The 16,315-nt window shown below is 44.2% G+C and overlaps 1 protein-coding gene across 10 annotated transcripts in view; it reads left to right on the plus strand.

The window, feature by feature from the left end:
* Positions 1–16,315, plus strand: part of Ak9 (adenylate kinase 9) — a 137,443-nt gene that overhangs the window by 81,857 nt on the left and 39,271 nt on the right. For 9 of the 10 annotated variants that reach the window (XR_004112534.1, XM_031348417.1, XM_031348419.1 and 6 more), the window contains 6 exons: positions 1,165–1,251; positions 1,699–1,899; positions 2,415–2,536; positions 8,020–8,232; positions 11,309–11,569; positions 14,721–14,845. Coding sequence is in view for 9 of the 10 variants with exons in the window: in XM_031348417.1 (XP_031204277.1) it covers positions 1,165–1,251; positions 1,699–1,899; positions 2,415–2,536; positions 8,020–8,232; positions 11,309–11,569; positions 14,721–14,845 (1,009 nt within the window). In the remaining variant the exon portion in view is untranslated. Of the gene's footprint in view, positions 1–1,164; positions 1,252–1,698; positions 1,900–2,414; positions 2,537–2,956; positions 3,200–8,019; positions 8,233–11,308; positions 11,570–14,720; positions 14,846–16,315 lie in introns of those variants that run through there. The other variant, XM_031348425.1, reaches the window with a different exon arrangement.

Raw genomic sequence — 16,315 nt, forward strand, 5'->3', positions numbered from 1 at the left:
TTAATTGGACAATTAACAATCAGACAGGTCAGCCACAGAACACCCTTTCCTAGGGGCTGCTGTAATAAAGCTTGAATGTAATAGATCCTGTTGACAGGAACTCAAGCGTTAACTTGGGAGGTAGTATCATGATATGACAGGAACTCAAGGGTTACCTCAGGAGGTAGTATCATGATATGACTGTGAACTCAAGCGTTAACTCAGGAGGTGGTATCATGATATGACTGAGCACATATTCATGTGTGATGTATGTTCACATGTATGTATGGTCTTGGTCCCGGAAGAAGACTTAGGGACGATGGTGCGAGAAGATGCATAAGTATGCCTTGTCTGGAGTCACGTGGACTGGATCTGTGTGAAGCGTGTCTTGTATCACGTGAGAGATGTGCTTTACAAGTCGTCCCTTTGACAGTGGAATAGCTAGACTCTCTTTAGCTTCTTCGCAACACTTGTGCCAGGCTTTCCTCTGCCCTTTGTGCTCTTGGTGCATTCTCAGGGATGTTTTAATGATAAAAGGATTGTCATGCATTGCAGATCTGATGCCACCATAATGCAATTTTTAAAATCTTTAACAGTTTATAAATTATTTTGATGACTTAAAAAATATTTAACAGTTACCAACCAGGATAGTATGCCCCATGTGTCTACTGTTACTCTAATTAATGTGTTGGTAGGGTGGGTTCATATATGTGTGGTGCATGCACGTGGTATGTGTGTGGGGTGCACCTGTTGCTTGTGCATGCACATGTGGAAGGCAAAGGAGGACTTCAGGCGTCTTCCTTTGTCACTCTCTTCCTATTGCACTGAGTGAGCATCTGTGGCTAGACCAGAAGCTCACCATCTCGTCTAGATTGGCTGTCCCATGAGCTTTTTGACTCCCCTCCCATCTCAACCCCTTAATGCCAGGGTGATGAACACACACAGTCATGCCCAGGTTTGCACATGGGTACTGGGGACTCAAACCTGGGTCCACACGCTTGCTAAGCAAACATTCTTACCCACTGAGATTGTCTTTTTGTACATTTTAAAAATTTATTTTCTGCCTTGGGCTCTACTTGATGTCATCCTTTATTAAAAATCTGTTTTCAATTAGACATATCATCTATAAAGTAAGTTTTGAAAAAAAAAGTTTGTGCCATACTTTCATATGGAATGTCACTTTAGAATTCAAGCCTACTGAGGACACTTCAGTGGAAGCAGAAACTGGAAAGGAATCCAAAGATGTCCCAGGAGCTGAAGAGCTTCTAAAAGGTTAGACTGGGGCATAAGGTTCCTGGACACACACCTGCCTTCCCAACAGATCAAAAACCTTAATTTGTGTCACAGTCTCTGTTTATTTCTTCTTATGTAGTGTGTCAGTCAATATGAATTGTTTGTTTATGTCAATCCACTAAAAGTATACAACACTGTTTAAACTGTTTCATCTGATTTTACTCTACACTTTGCATCAATAGTTAATGGTTCCATTCAAAATTCATTCATCAGCCACATGAGTTTAGTTCTACTAGTAGGTAATTAATCATCTAATAGCATATATGATATAATTGGGATATGAATTTATAATTATATTATATGTTATATTAATGTTCAGAATACTAGGTTTTCTTCATTGAATGTTTAAACAAAAATGATCAAATAGAGGTCCTTTTGAGACTCTTCTCAAAGCCCTTTTTCTTTCTTCTAACTTCTGTTTGAAAGCTCTACTGCCAGAGTTTCCCGAAGATGGCTACCCCAATGTTCCTGAAATGGAGCCACTGAAGGAAATGTTGAGCAATTACATTATATCTTGGAAACAACTGGAGCAGATGATTTCTGACAGTTTGGTTCCAATAATGACAGTGGATATTGCCAACAAAACACCCCAGGAGCTCCTGCAGCGCGTGGTTGAGACGATGGAAAGTAAGGATGACATGATTGACCACAGTGATGAGTGATGAGTGGGCCCCGGCCCTGACCATTTTAGAACTTTCAGCCTGCTCTAATGGCTTCTTAAGTGAAAATTCAGTACATCTGGGGGTGATATATTAAAAGTCTCCCCGGGCGGTGGTGGTGCACGCCTTTAATCCCAGCACTTGGGAGGCAGAGGCAGGCAGATTTCTGAGTTTGAGGCCAGCCTGGTCTACAGAGTGAGTTTCAGGACAGCCGGAACTACACAGAGAAACCCTGTCTCAAAAAAACAAAACAACAACAACAAAACCTTTTGTAAAGAGTCTGGCCAAGCAGAGCAGCCATGGGCACACTAACACTGGTCAAGCTGACTGACTGTCACACAGAAACTTATAGAGGCCTTTTGTCACATAACAGAACGGAGAGATAATGACGATAATTAACTTTCCTACCCCAACTATTACACTAATAACTTTTTATTATTTTAAAAATACTTTTAAAATATTTTCCTTTAAAATCACAAACAGAGCCTTTTAAGTATAGTGCCTGGGAATTAAATGCTGAGGATTATGAAGAAGAGGCAGAAGACTATCAGGCAGAAGCAGAAATTGAGGAGGAGCAGGAGGAAGAGGAAGAGGAAGAAGAAGAGGTATGGCTGCGTTGAGTACTGCCCAATCTCACGAGAAATTGCTGGGAAACGTGCCCAGAGTGGTAATTATCACTTTGGGATGCCCCATCAGGTAACAAAGATAGAGCAGCTTAAACTCTTTTCTCTCTATAAATCTTGTTTTGTTTTTGTGTTTGTATTTTTCAAGCACTGAGATTGAGCCTAGGGCCTTATGCATGCTGGGCAAGTACTCAGCCGCTGAGCTGGTTCCCTATGCTGTCGCCACGAATGAAAATTCCCTCCTTTGGTTGGGTTTCCCATAACAATTTAAAATGCCAGGGCTACTTAATGTGGGGCAGTGGGGAAGAACACCCAGGAATTCCAGGGGAATCTTTTTACTTTCTTTTCTATAGAAAAAAAATGTGATTATTAATATTATAAATATTTTATGAATATAAGCAGGTTTGTGCAAGACAGCACTGGAGCACCTGGAAGGCTGTTCACATGATAATAATGAGCAGTGCTCAACAGGACCAACCCATATTCAGACACCAGCCTATATCACTGGCACCAGAATTGTGATAAACATTATCATTGGTAATATCCAGATTAGGTATACATAAACAATCAAGCAGGGACCTGCTCTTTCAATATGAGTTTTTACAAATAAAAATATAATTTACTAAGTTAAACAAGTTAAACAAACAGGCACTTGTGATTAACTTATTATTGCCTAATTTAGGTACAAAGATGTGGGAGTGGGTGAGCATGCAGCAGCAGATGATAGAGTGCTTTTCATCAGCAGCCTGTAGTGCTTCCTCACCAAGGAGCTGATATGAGGCACAGCCAACGTTTGCCCTTGCCCTAGTCAGTGTCCCTTCATCTAGAGTTTTCTGCAGTGTTTTTGGGGTATCATTCTGTGCTCCCTCTGGTCTGCAACGGTGTTGTCCCTCCTGTGTATCTGCAGACAATTCCTGAGTTATCTATAATATTGAAAACTTGTGTTTTATATCTGGCCATCTTTAATACTCCAGCATAAAAAAATCTCACCAATCACAAAGGATGGGGCTAAGGTGCTAGCAAGGGCCTGGCTCCAGGGATGGGGCATCATTAGATATAAAACAAGTGTGCTTTGCTCCAGCTCCCATAACAGCAAGAGCCGAAAGCACTCAACTGCCTCCAGACACCTCAACCATGTCTAAGAACAAGCTCAAAAGTATCGATGGTGTTACAACAGCAACTTTGGCAACCACTCAAGGATTGCCAAATCTGCTTTTAAGAAAAAATATGATTCACAATGAAAAGGAAGAGAAAAAAATCACAAACCCAAACTACTGTAGAGTTGACAAACACATCCGCACTGCCTGAGGAGGACGCTGAAAACGCTGTTGTCATTACAGCAGGCCCTGTAAATCCAAAACAGGGAGCAGGGATAGAGCCGATGTGACCAACGCTCGATGTGAGCAGACGGTTTGAAAAGTGGAAAATGTGAAGTGAAATAGGCGTTGGCTGGAATGATGGTCCTGTAGACCCTGCAGAAGAGGGAACTGGAAGTTGGGAGGTATCTAACATGAAGCAAAAGAGGACAGTCAAGAAAAACAATGAGAGGAAGAGGAGTGGCCCAGTGGGGAGCTTCAACAGCCTGGTCTACATATACTCGGAACCCCGGGGAAGTCTCAGACTTAGCTAGTAACACATTATCTTTAAAACTGAAGGCAAAGGGACTAAACCTCCAAACAAAGAGAGGAAGGGGGTGGGGGGAATGGCTCCAGCCGGCATCACTGGGAGGGGAGGCCCTTAGTCCTGTGGAGGCCAGATGACCAGGATAGGGGAATGCTAGGATGCTGAGGCAGGAGTGGGTAGGTGGGTGGGGGAACACCCTCAGAGGCAGGAGGAGGGGACAGGGGATAGGGAGTTTGTGGACGGGAAATTGGGAAGGAGGATAGCATTCGAAATATAAATAAATAAAAATAACCAATGAAAAATGAAAAAAAAATAAACTGAAGGCAAATTAAAGTTTTCCAGAAACTGAAAGAAGGAAAATCTCAGGCTGCAGAGATGGCTTAGTGGTTAAGAGCACTGACTGCTCTTTCAGAGGTCCTGAGTTCAATACCCATCAACCAGATGGTGGCTCACAGCCATCTGTAATCAATGCCCTCTTCTGGTGTGTCTGAAGACAGCTACAGTGTCGTCATATACATAAGGAAAATCTAGTAAATGTTGCCAAATGTTTATGGAAGAAATAAAACTGGCTTTACATGAACAGAAACTGAAGCGTAGGAAAAATTTCCAACTCATCCTATGAGATTTATGCCTTTCTGTTAAAACATACCAAAGGAAAGAGAATAATAGTTGGCCTCTCCAAACCCTGATCTAGAAACTCTTAAGGAAAGTTTAACCACATCTCAGAAAAGCTACCAAACAATAATACATCATCATATCCAGGCAGAATTCGTCCCGGAATGTCCTGCTTTAAAATTCAGACAGCACGCTGCGCAGCCCATCACACCGTCAGCTTGGAGATAAGAGGTTATCTCAGTTGATATCTAAGCAACATCTGGCAGAATCCATAGTCTATTACTGATTACAGAAAACAAAAGGTGTATGCTCACAAACTGCTTCGAAAGGCAGTTAGAGCAAGGGCCGCCTGGGCCCCAGCTGAGGAGTTCCTTACCAACAGCTGCTGACTGCTATGAGGAGAACAGTTTTCTTTAAGGGTGTGGTTCCTGGTAGATTGACTGGGCTCTAGCGGGTGGCCCAGAATTCATGTGTACATGGGCAATGCTAATTAGAATCAGTGGGTCATTTAAAAAAAAAAAAAAAGACATCAAGTTAGGAGAGGGATTGGTCCAGTGTGAGAGGAAGAATTCAGAGCCAAGATGATTGAAATACACTGTATGCATATATGACATTCTCAAAGACTAAATTTAAAATATTATATAAAAAAACCAAAGGGAACTTTCTCATCTTGCTAAAAGATATCTACTAAAAAAAAAATCTATAAGTGATAGTCAGCATACCTTAAAAAGTTCAATGCTTTTCCCCCCAAATCGGCACAAAGTAAAAATGTTCCCTCTCCACTCCTGATAGCTGGCTCCACCCCTCACCTAGGCACACAGTAGAGCTGACCCTGGAGGCAGGGGATTAGATGAGCTGTCCCCAGAGATTGAGCACAGGAGAGCTGGCCCTGCCCTAGTCAGCCACGAGGTGGCTTGGGCAAGAGCGAGATGCCTTCTCCCCCTCTCCCTGCTGCTGCCTATCCCTGGCTGTAGCACTAGGGAGAGCAACCCTCACCTGGGCAGCACGGTAGAGCTGGGCCTGGTGGGCTGGGTGCAGGCAGGTGAGCCAGCCCCGAGGACATGAGCAGCATTGGGTGAGCTTAGCTGGGACAATGCCAGAGAGCTAGCTCACCTTGGTGGTGCAGGTGCAGGAGAGCTAGCTGGCAGGCTGACCAACTCAGCCACTTCCCAAGCCTAGATCCAGGGCTTTGAGTTGACCCGCCCCAACATCTACCCCATCTCTGTGAAAAGGAAAAATTAAGCTCTGGACCTGTGCTGACTAGGAAGAAAAATCAGGGGCCTAAGAAACCATCACAAGCAGGCCCACATAGGCCTGGGAATGAGCAAGCAAGTTGTTAGATATCATAAGAGCTGGCTGGTCAAGAAGACATAAAACTATAAACATAGAGGAAAACATGTCTAGGCAAACAAGGACATGTCCGGGCATGCAAGGACATGCCTGGGCAGACCCTGAGTAATGGACCATATGGCCTCTTAGATATGGTTTTGAAAGACCCCTGGGGGGGGAACCCCACTCAAATCTCGGGAGGACGTGCACCCAAGGAATCACGAGAGACCGTCTTGATGTAATTACAAGAGGTAGTTTTTAATTTCGGGGCACTCTGGTTCGGCACCACACCTATCTCACGCAGGAGATAGTGGAGCCGACCACGAGGCTTGAGAGTTAGGGATTTATATAGGAAAACAGGTCTAGGGGAACAAAGGGATCAGTGTGGCCGTACATGATTGGCTAGTTCAAATATTAACTATTATGTGCAGAACAGAGTGGAAAATTCCTAAGGTTGGTGTTAATCTGAGTCAACAGAGCATCTGACCTTAAACCTTATCTGCCCAGACATGTAGTTTATGTCTTCTTGACCTGCTAGTTCTCAGGATGTCTAACAGACTGCTTGTTCATTCCCAGGCCTATGTGGGCCAGCTTGTGATGGATTCTTAGGCCCATAACTTTTCTTCCTAGTCAGCACAGGTCTAAAGCTTTAATTTTTTCTTTCAGTTTGAGGTCAGCAGGAAGAAGTTGTTGAATCAGACCAGTACACCCACAGAAAAACCACACATTGCCTTTTTCAGAAAGTTCCCGCTTTAGATAGCATGTATTTTTAAATCAGCCAATCATATGTAACCACACCAATTCCTTTGTTCCCCTAGACACTTTTTCCTATATAAACCCCTAACTTTCAAGCCTCGTGGTTGATTTCCCATCTCCTGTGAGAGCTTGGGAGTCAGCCCAGAGCTCCGCCATTAAATATTGCCTCATGCAATTGCAGCAAGCTGGCTTCTCGTGTTTCTTTGGGTGCGCATCTTCCCTAGACTTGAGTGAGGGTCTCCCTTCGGGGGTCTTTCATGTGCACACTGCTGGAGCGTGTGAAGGGGCTGCAGATTCAAAGCTGCAGTGTCTCCATGACACATGGCAACAACAGGCTATCTGGGAGGAGTCCCAGTGAGGCCCCAGTATTGATGGTGGAGCAGAAGCCACAGGCCTCGAACCAGACCAAGACTCATTGCAAGTAAACATATGGACAACAGGGTATACTGCCAAGATTTCTTTAAATTCAATCTTATTTTACTTTCTTTTGGGGGGTTGCAAGGGTGGAGGGCAGATATGAAGGGACTGGGAGATGAGTGGGGTTGGGGTGCAAACTGTGAAATTCACAGAGAGCCAATAAAAAGTTAAAGAAGAAATTAAAAAGGATGTCCCCTCTTGCCTCTGCAGTTCCTCCTGGTCTGATTTGCTGGTTTTGATCTGTCACCCTGTTGGATATAAATCCACATAAATATGACCCTGTAACCCAGCAGTGATCCCACGGTCCATCAGCTCCCTGAATGCCGGCCACGCGCCAGGCAGCCCTGCTCTCCCGTTGATGCTGAGGACGAGTGAGCTGCTGCTCCAGCAATTTAAAATGTGGTCTAAAATTGTGTGAAGCAGCAGCTGCTCGCCTTCACGCCACGCTAGCCAGGGGCCAGACCACGCTCAACCTGCAGCTGTACAGAAAAGTGTCACGGCTCCTTCTTTTGTAGACACAAGCAATGCTGCAGGATAACTTGCAAAATATTCCGTTTCTAGTTTCAAAACTGCAGCATCTGTGCTTAGATGTACGTCTAGCTTATACGCATGCAGAGCTGTTTACCCAACAGTCTGAAGGGGCGCTCGTGGGAACAGGTTAGAGTCTGTACCCACTGGTGGGAGGAAAACAGAATGGAACGTTCACTATCAAACAATATTTCTAGGGTGAAGAAAAAATCAAAGAAAGGAAGAGACACCTGGGAGACACCAAACACTTCTGCCCAGTGGTTCTCAAAGAAAACTTTGTCCTACAACCGGGCAACACGGATGAGGCTGCTAAATACAGAGAAAAGATATACTACTTCTCAAGCGCAGAGGCCAAGGAGAAGTTTTTGGAGCATCCTGAGGACTATGTGTCCCAGAACGAACCATTAAAGGTGAAAACACTGTCCCCTGTGCTAGCGACTGCTCCCGTGCTCTCCCGTCAGCAAGCATTACGGTGAAGCCTCTGATCTCATTAGAACCCAACAACAAACAAACAAAAACACAGCAGTAATATCTAAGCTTAAAAATAAACAGCCTTTTCCATGCAATCTGACAGAAAAATAAGGATCAGTTTGGACTTCTATAGTTGTTGTAGTAAATATTTACTCTCAGCCGGGCATTTCTGCCCCACCTTTGATCATCCAGTTCCCAGATAAAAGACACAAAACTTATTTGTATTTGTAACAAGCCTTTAAAGCACTAGAGCTGGGCAGGTGTCTACCTTCTAAGCTGTTAGGATCTACTTCCCTATCGATAACCCCAACTTATAACTTGCCACGTTCCAGATGGGCTGCTCTTAACTCCAATTGGCCAGCCCTCATGGACGTGTTTTCGTGAATCACCTACCCCGTGGAGTCTTCTCCCTCTACCCTTCTTCTCTCCTTTCTCACGGTCCTGCCTCAGACCCCAGCCCTGGGAACTGAAACCCTGCCCACATCTCTTCTACATAGCTATAGGCTGTAGGCATCTTTATTGACCAAGGATCCCTTTGTGGGGAGGGGATAAGGTTACCTAGCATCCTTTGGTACACCTGAGGATCTGCTCATCCCCGAGGCCACCAGGGCCAGTGTTTAGCATCACAATCCATAGCAATAGAAGAAAACTCAACACACAGTAATGCCGATGTCAAGCCAACACTCACCCTGTGTCTTTTTTTTTTTAACCTGGTATTCAGCATCACAAATAGGGGCTAGTGAGATTGTTGTTTCTCTCCTACCACCATGTGCCATCCACTGAGGTCTACACACAGGAAACCAACCCTTTAAGCCACATCACCCTTTTTTATTTCTCACTCTTCCTATGAAACATAAAACACTCTGGGCTTGCAAGGAGCACAGTTGTCCTTGGCCAGTTGCCTGAATGCCATCCGGGTGCCAGGCAGCCCTGTCTATCAAGTAGAGAGATCCACGTTTCCTCATATTATTTTCCCTGTCCAGCATCTTTGCTCTCCATTGTTTTCCTCCAATGACAAATCCATTGACATAAGTCTATCAGAGTCCAGAGCTTGAGCTAAAGATGGAAAGCACGAGGTCAACCAAGGATGGTCAAATCCCTGAGGGCGATCAACGACCTCCGGGCAGACAATCCTTATGCTACACAGAACATAAGGAGCAAGCCAAGGCAGAATGGACGTTTATTTAGATTTCCCTGGTTTGTGCGACTGTCCTTCCTATCTGACAGCTCCCATGTGTTTGGCAGTTTGGATCACATAGGTTTCTAGACTACATATCATTTTTCCTCCTGAATATTAAGGATGGTCCTTTCTTATGTGTTAGCATCTAGTATTACTAGGCTAAGAATCATTCTTTTGTAGATACTCTCTCTCCATTTTTTTTTTTTTAAATAATCTGGAAACAATTTCTTCTCTTTGTTCTTGGTGGGTTTTTTTTGTTTTTGTTTTTGTTTTGTTTTGTTTTGTCTTGTTTTTGCCCAAACCCTGAGTCTTTCTAATTTGTTGTATTTGGTACACAGTGCACACTTACCTTGAAGGTCCCCAGAATCTTGGAGCTTCATAGTGTTTTCTATGTATTGTGTTGTTGTTGTTGTTGTTGTTATTCTTTGAGACAAGGTCTCCTGTCTCCCAAGATGGCCTTTGAATTTCTATGTAGCCAAAGGTGGCCACTGCATCCCAAATGTTGGAGTTAGCAGCGTGCACCATCACGGTGAGCTTTTGGTACACTAGTAATTGAGCCCAGGCAGAGTGTCGCGCACATTACGCAAGCACTCTGTCAACGGAGCTACCTTGCAGGCCTCCTCCATCACAGAAACAAACAGATTATGAAGCTATTCTTCTCCTTGTCCATCATTAGTGTCTCATTTTCTCTGAGGCCCGGACTCCCCGAGTGCAGCACTACCTTCTCCTCGGTGCTGTCCTTTCCTGGGTATTACAGTCATTTCCCCCACTCACTACTGTCACCACTGTCCCTGACCACCTCACAGACAGTGGATGATCACATGACACTGTGAAAACTGGCTTCCAGCTTCTTCAGCTTCAGTGTGGACATCACACTGTGGAATCACTGCGTGGACATCAGTGTGTCGATAGTGGCGACATCTTCAAAGTTCCACTCCGAACGGACTTCTCCTTCAGTAGAGAGGTCCTTTTTACTCCTACTGAGAGTCTTTCTTTCTGTTCCTTATTAACATTAACTTTTTTTATTTTTTTTAAGTAAAGCTACTTTTCATTAAATGCCTTTTGACTTACATGGCAGGATAATGAAGGCCATTCTCACCCTAAAAGCTATTTTTGATACAGTGAATTCTGTCCACTGGTATCCTGATGCTTAAACATAACTGAAATTGTGAAGTAAAAATCCCTGTCTGTGGGAGGCTAGAGAGACGGGTCAAGCAGTTCAAGCCACAGCCCGCTCTTGGAGAGGACCTGAATTCTTAGGTGACTCACAACCACCTATAATTGCAGCAGCCGGGTTTCTAAATCCTCCTCAGAACTCCTCAGATACCCACACTTACACACACTCTCACCCCTAAAAGTAGACTCTTGAAAAAGAAGAATTCCTGAGGCTCGAGAGACAGTTCATTCAGTTAGGAGTTCTTGTTGGTCTTTCAGAGAAGCTGGGCTCAGTTCTCAACCCCACCTGGCGACTCATCCTGCCTGCCAACTCCTAGTCTATGGTATCTGTTGCCCTCTTCTGACTTCCTTGGGCATCAGGCATTCACATGGTGCACATATATGCATGCAAGTAAAACACTCAAACATAAAATAAAATTTTAAAATTACTTTCTTTAAAAAGTCTTTTCCTCTTTTTTTTTTTTCTGCTTTTGTGGTGGGGAAGAGAGATTATTTTGCTTCTGATTGTTTTGCTCTGTTTGAGACAAGGTCTCCATATGCAGCTCTGGCCTCAGGATGCCTCAGTGCTGTAAACCATTAACCAGGTATGAACCAGGCTGACTACTCACGGCTTCTTCTCCTTTGCCCACCCCATGCCCCACTCCCACCCTCTGTGCCAGGCTCCTCCACTAAGGATTTGTCTGCTGGGTCCTCACGGCTCTGGCAAAACTGTTTGTGCCAGAAAGCTGGCAGAAAACTTTGGCATTTTTCACATTCAATTTGATGAATTTCTCCAAGAAAAAATGCTGCTCAAGGCTGAAAGGAAATTTGGACCTGAATTTGAGGATGATTCCGAGGAGGAGCAAGTGATGAAGCAAGAACTTGAAGAGCTTGCGGCTCAGGCAAATGTGAAGATCGAAGAAGACACTACCAAGAAGCAGGTAATAAAGAGCTAGAGTTAGCGTGCCCACTTGCCCAAGGACAATGACTTCCTGGAATGCTGGGGGCTGCGGTTCACGTAAGATAACAAGCCACGTGTCTTCAGTAAACAAGGATAGTTGCCCCAACTGCACAGGCTATGCCTGACCAGGATGCATAGGCTCGGTAATAGGTCGGGAGGTGTACAGGCAGGAAGTACGAGAGGATGTATGCTTGCCCCCATTGAACAAAGGCAGGAAGTACAGTAGCCTTGTGGAATGTGCTTCTATGAGTACCTGAATAACCTAATTCAGAAATCCTAGCTATGGACCTAGCCTGGGACCATCTTCCTGGCCAATATTAAGTGACGGTTACTTTTAATTATACAATTGTGTGAAGGGATTCTGGCCATCATGGCTCTGGTAGGCCTTGCCCTTCTCCCCAATCCCTCTGCCTTGCTAAAAAAATGATTAGATTACATTCCTAAAAGTAGCTCCCAGGGTCTACTCCCTCATTTGGCCACTTCCTCCTCCAGAGGCTGACTACCAAGGTCCAGCTCTCAAAGGATTGAAGTTCAGCAATCAAAAGCCCCCCTTGGTTCACCTAATTAATGTGCCAAATCAAAATATAACACTGCATCCTATCCCATGGATTTGGTCTTTCCCCTCACAATTTTCAGGTTTAATAGTAACCCTGGTGATGCCCTGAGGGCTGCTGTGTTTGCTGCTGAAACTGGTTTGCAGTCCCGACTGCAGCAGCCTGGGCAGGCTAGACTCAGTCACCGTCCAGGGATGCCCACTAGTGAGACGAGTCACAGTAGAAACAGAACGAGGAGACTCAGTGGGTGTGCACAGATAGGAGAGTCCCATGATCCCAAGTCCATCTCTAGGGTGCTGACACACGTGGTTTAAGCAGTCCTGGTCAGAGTGTGGTAACATTGTCTCAGCTTTGTTTCTGCAAGAAGGCCCAAAGAATCCTTACTGTTTGAGGGGACACCACTAGAGATGGCCACACTTCCCCGGGGGAGCAGGGTAAAGAGGCCCCCTGCTGGTGGAAGTCTGAACCCCAAGTCCAAGGTGACTGCAGATTTAGGACAATGACATTCAGGGACCTCTGTGGAGTCTAGAACAGAAAATTGTAAACAGCTGAAAATAAGATGCCTCCCTTATTTTTGTGTGATCTCATCCTTGGAGGGGAGTGGACGTGGGCTCGACCGTACATGTCTAGGTAGATCCTGTGTGAGTGAGGAACACAGCCCTGTGTAAGGTGACTGGTGGAAAGTGACAGCAGGGACGCCAAGCTCAGTCCTCCTCATTCCTGCGAGCTCAAGTGAGGAGCTGACCTGTTCTCTTGAAAGCAGCATCTATGTGCCTGTTATACAATCAAAATAATATCAGACTACGTAGCCCTGAGGCAGAAAAGTTGCCATGAAATTCCCCCTCTTCATCCGATGTGAACTATAAGTCTTTTCTGCTAGCTTATGAAATACTGAGTCTTACATGATTCTGACAAAAGCCAGGACAATGTTTCCCCACTGAATGGTAGTGCAGCACTTACTGGGGACATTTTGTCTGGCGAGTCTAACTTATACTGGCTGGTTTTGTGTGTCAACTTGACCCAGGCTGGAGTTATCACAGAGAAGGGAGCTTCAATTGGGGAAACGCCTCCATGAGATTCAGCTGTGGGGCATTTTCTCAATTAGTGGTCAAGTGGGTAGGGCCCCTTGTGGGTGGTGCCATCCCTGGGCTGGAAGTCTTGGGTTCTGTAAGAGAGCAGGCTGAGCAAGCCAGGGGAAGCAAGCCAGTAAGGAACATCCCTCCATGGCCTCTGCATCAGTTCCTGTTTCCTGACCTGCTTGAGTTCTAGTCCCAACTTCCTTTGGTGATGAACAGCAATGTGGAAGTGTAAGCTGAATAATGTGGAAGTGACACGTAGTATCTCAGTAGGTGGAGAGGCAGGTCCTCAGGCACAGTTTAAATGTTTGCCCCTGTATTGCATAGTCAGAGAGAAAATGGTAGTCAATAAATGTAATGTATACTGACCCAGGTTTTCATACTTTCTGTGGATAGTCAGTTGATACTGATTCTTGTTGTTATTATTGTTGTTGTTTTTCTATTTCTTGAATTGTCTGATAGCTCTGGAGGAACATTAAGCAGTTTTACTCTACAGAATAAAATGACAAGCCTGCTTCCTGGCAAGCAAAAGAATTCATTTTCAGAATTTTTAATGGTAAAAGTATTCAATAAAAATAGTTCCATTTACAGAACCTGGAAAATGGCCCAGTGGCTAGGAGAACTTTTTGCCCCTAACAGTGTAGATGGTCCAAGTGACTACACATGGGGACACACAACCATCTATAACTCCAGTCCCAAGGAATCCAGGGCCCTTTTCTAGTCTCTGTGGACACCAGGCATGAGTTCCTCACTACCTACAACAATGTTTTGGATTCCCAAATGAAAGACTCATTCACACACACACACAAACACACAACCTATATTTAATATACACAGCCTATATTTAACATACCTTAGGCAGCTCAATGGCTGGGCCACTCCCAAACATCCACGCAGCTAGCATACTCTCCCTCTGATCTTCCTGCGTTATTCCTTACTGGAAACCTCCCTCCCACCCTGGCCACCCCGGACCCAGCTGGGGCCTCTCTTTTCCTGCTCTTATCTGGTTGTACTCTTCCCCTTGCCCCTGAATCCTAAAGTCCTGCCTCTGTCTCTTTGCCCAACCATGGGCCTCTGGCAACTTTATATACTATTGGAGACCAACTGGGGGCAGGAACCCCTCAGCACCTCCCATGCAGGATTCTTGTGCAATTTTGGGAATCCAATGAACATAATACAAGTGTTAAACCAAATCTACAACAGACCCATGGGGTGAATCAAGCAGTTTTGGGGGAAAAAATTGACATGTTGTGACCCTGGTGCCATATGTGAAAGTTGGCTATGTTCTCATAGTGACTTCTCTTAGCTACATTAGGTGCTACTTGGTATCTAATCATATTATATACTGCTGCTCAGAATCCACGCTTTAAAATGGTGGCAAGTGGCAGTATCAAAAGTCACCTCAGAGGAAAACAAAAGCTTCGTTCCGACCAGTTGTCAAATAGCACTGCTTGTCAGTGTGGAGCTTAACAGCCTCTCACTTTCTAATGTCTGCCTTTAGCTTCCAAAGGTTCGGTTCACAGAGGAAGAAGAAGCGATCAAGCTGAGTCTCACTGACAATGAGCCCCTGCCTTCGGAAATTCTAGACCCCATTCTTTCTGAGTGGTGGCTTAAAGAACCAATACGGTGCGTTCATATGCAAGGGCTCATGTTTCTAACTGATTCTGTTTCCTTTGTTCTTAATGGTAAAACCCAGTCTGATTTTTAAGTAAGAATTTGCTCTGACTCGTCCATATAAACGACACATTAAACCATCTGTGCTTCTGAAAAGTACTGGTGCCAGAGACCTATCCCAAAACTATGAGACCAGGACCCAGGCACCAGCCCTTTTATGGTCCCTGGTGATTCTGGTGGACAGCCATAGGCCGGCATACCCACATGCTGTGTTGGACTCTTTCCTCCTACATCCTTGTAATGATTGCAGTCATGACCACTAGGTACCTGTCTGCTCTTAGTCCATCAGCAAATCCCTACAGCAGTCCCGTCCCACACAAGACAAATCTTCAGGCCACTGCAGTTTAAACCGCTCCTTATTTTCCTACCCGAAGAGTAACTGTAATTAATTCAGGTCAATTTACTTAGCATATATGAAAATTAATCACTTCTCTCAGCTGTATTAGATACTTTTAGTATTTAATCATATTAAAAATTTGGTACATAGAACTAGGAGCTCACATCCATCTGTAACCCCAGTGCCAGGTAGTCTGGCATCATAGTACATATAAAAACATACAGATAAAACACACACAGAGAGAAATAAAAACAAATAAATAAATCATTTTTAAAATTTATAATATCGATTAAAAACAATATAGATATCTGTATAGAGATATATAGACATACATTCAATTTGATGTAAAAAGTTTCATTGTAAAATCTAAATATTGAGTATTACACAGCCATCACATCTTACTAGGATAAAGATTTACAATGGCATGTAATATTATATAATGTTAAACTTTAAAAGATGCAGATATATATATCATAATATTGTAGAGAGATGGATACATGAAGAACTAACTGGAAAGAAACACACTGATATCTGCCAGCTGCGTTATAAATACTTTATTTAAATGTATCAGCCTTCCAGTTATTCCCATGGCCCTGGAGGTTTTGTCATCTGAGGCAGAATAGACACATGAGTAATTGTTATCAGCTACAAGGAGACCCTGGAGGAGTGTGTCAGAGCCTCACAGAGAGAGCATCCTGAGGACCCAATCAAGTGGGCTACACCTTCAAAGGCTACACCTCCCTAGGCCAGGCACTTCTCCTGAGCTGAGAACTTTGACTTTTAGTAAGCTGCCAATTATTAATTATCAGCCAAGTAACTGCAATTTTATATTACAAGCACAAGTATTATTTTAACCCAGTATTATATACTTTGAAGAAAACAAATCTCATGTATGCCCCTGCTCCTTGTTGTTACTCCAGATGGGACGGGCACGGAATCATATAAAAATTCCAGTGTAGGGGATCACAGAAGGTTTGGCAACAGTAAGGGATATTTATTTTTTATGGTTTTAGAGCTTTATTGTGGCAAACTGAGAGAGAGAGAGAGAGAGAGAGAGAGAGAGGGAGGGAGGGAGAGAGAGAGAG

Source organism: Mastomys coucha, unplaced genomic scaffold (assembly GCF_008632895.1).
Source record: "Mastomys coucha isolate ucsf_1 unplaced genomic scaffold, UCSF_Mcou_1 pScaffold3, whole genome shotgun sequence".
Lineage (NCBI taxonomy): Eukaryota > Metazoa > Chordata > Mammalia > Rodentia > Muridae > Mastomys > Mastomys coucha.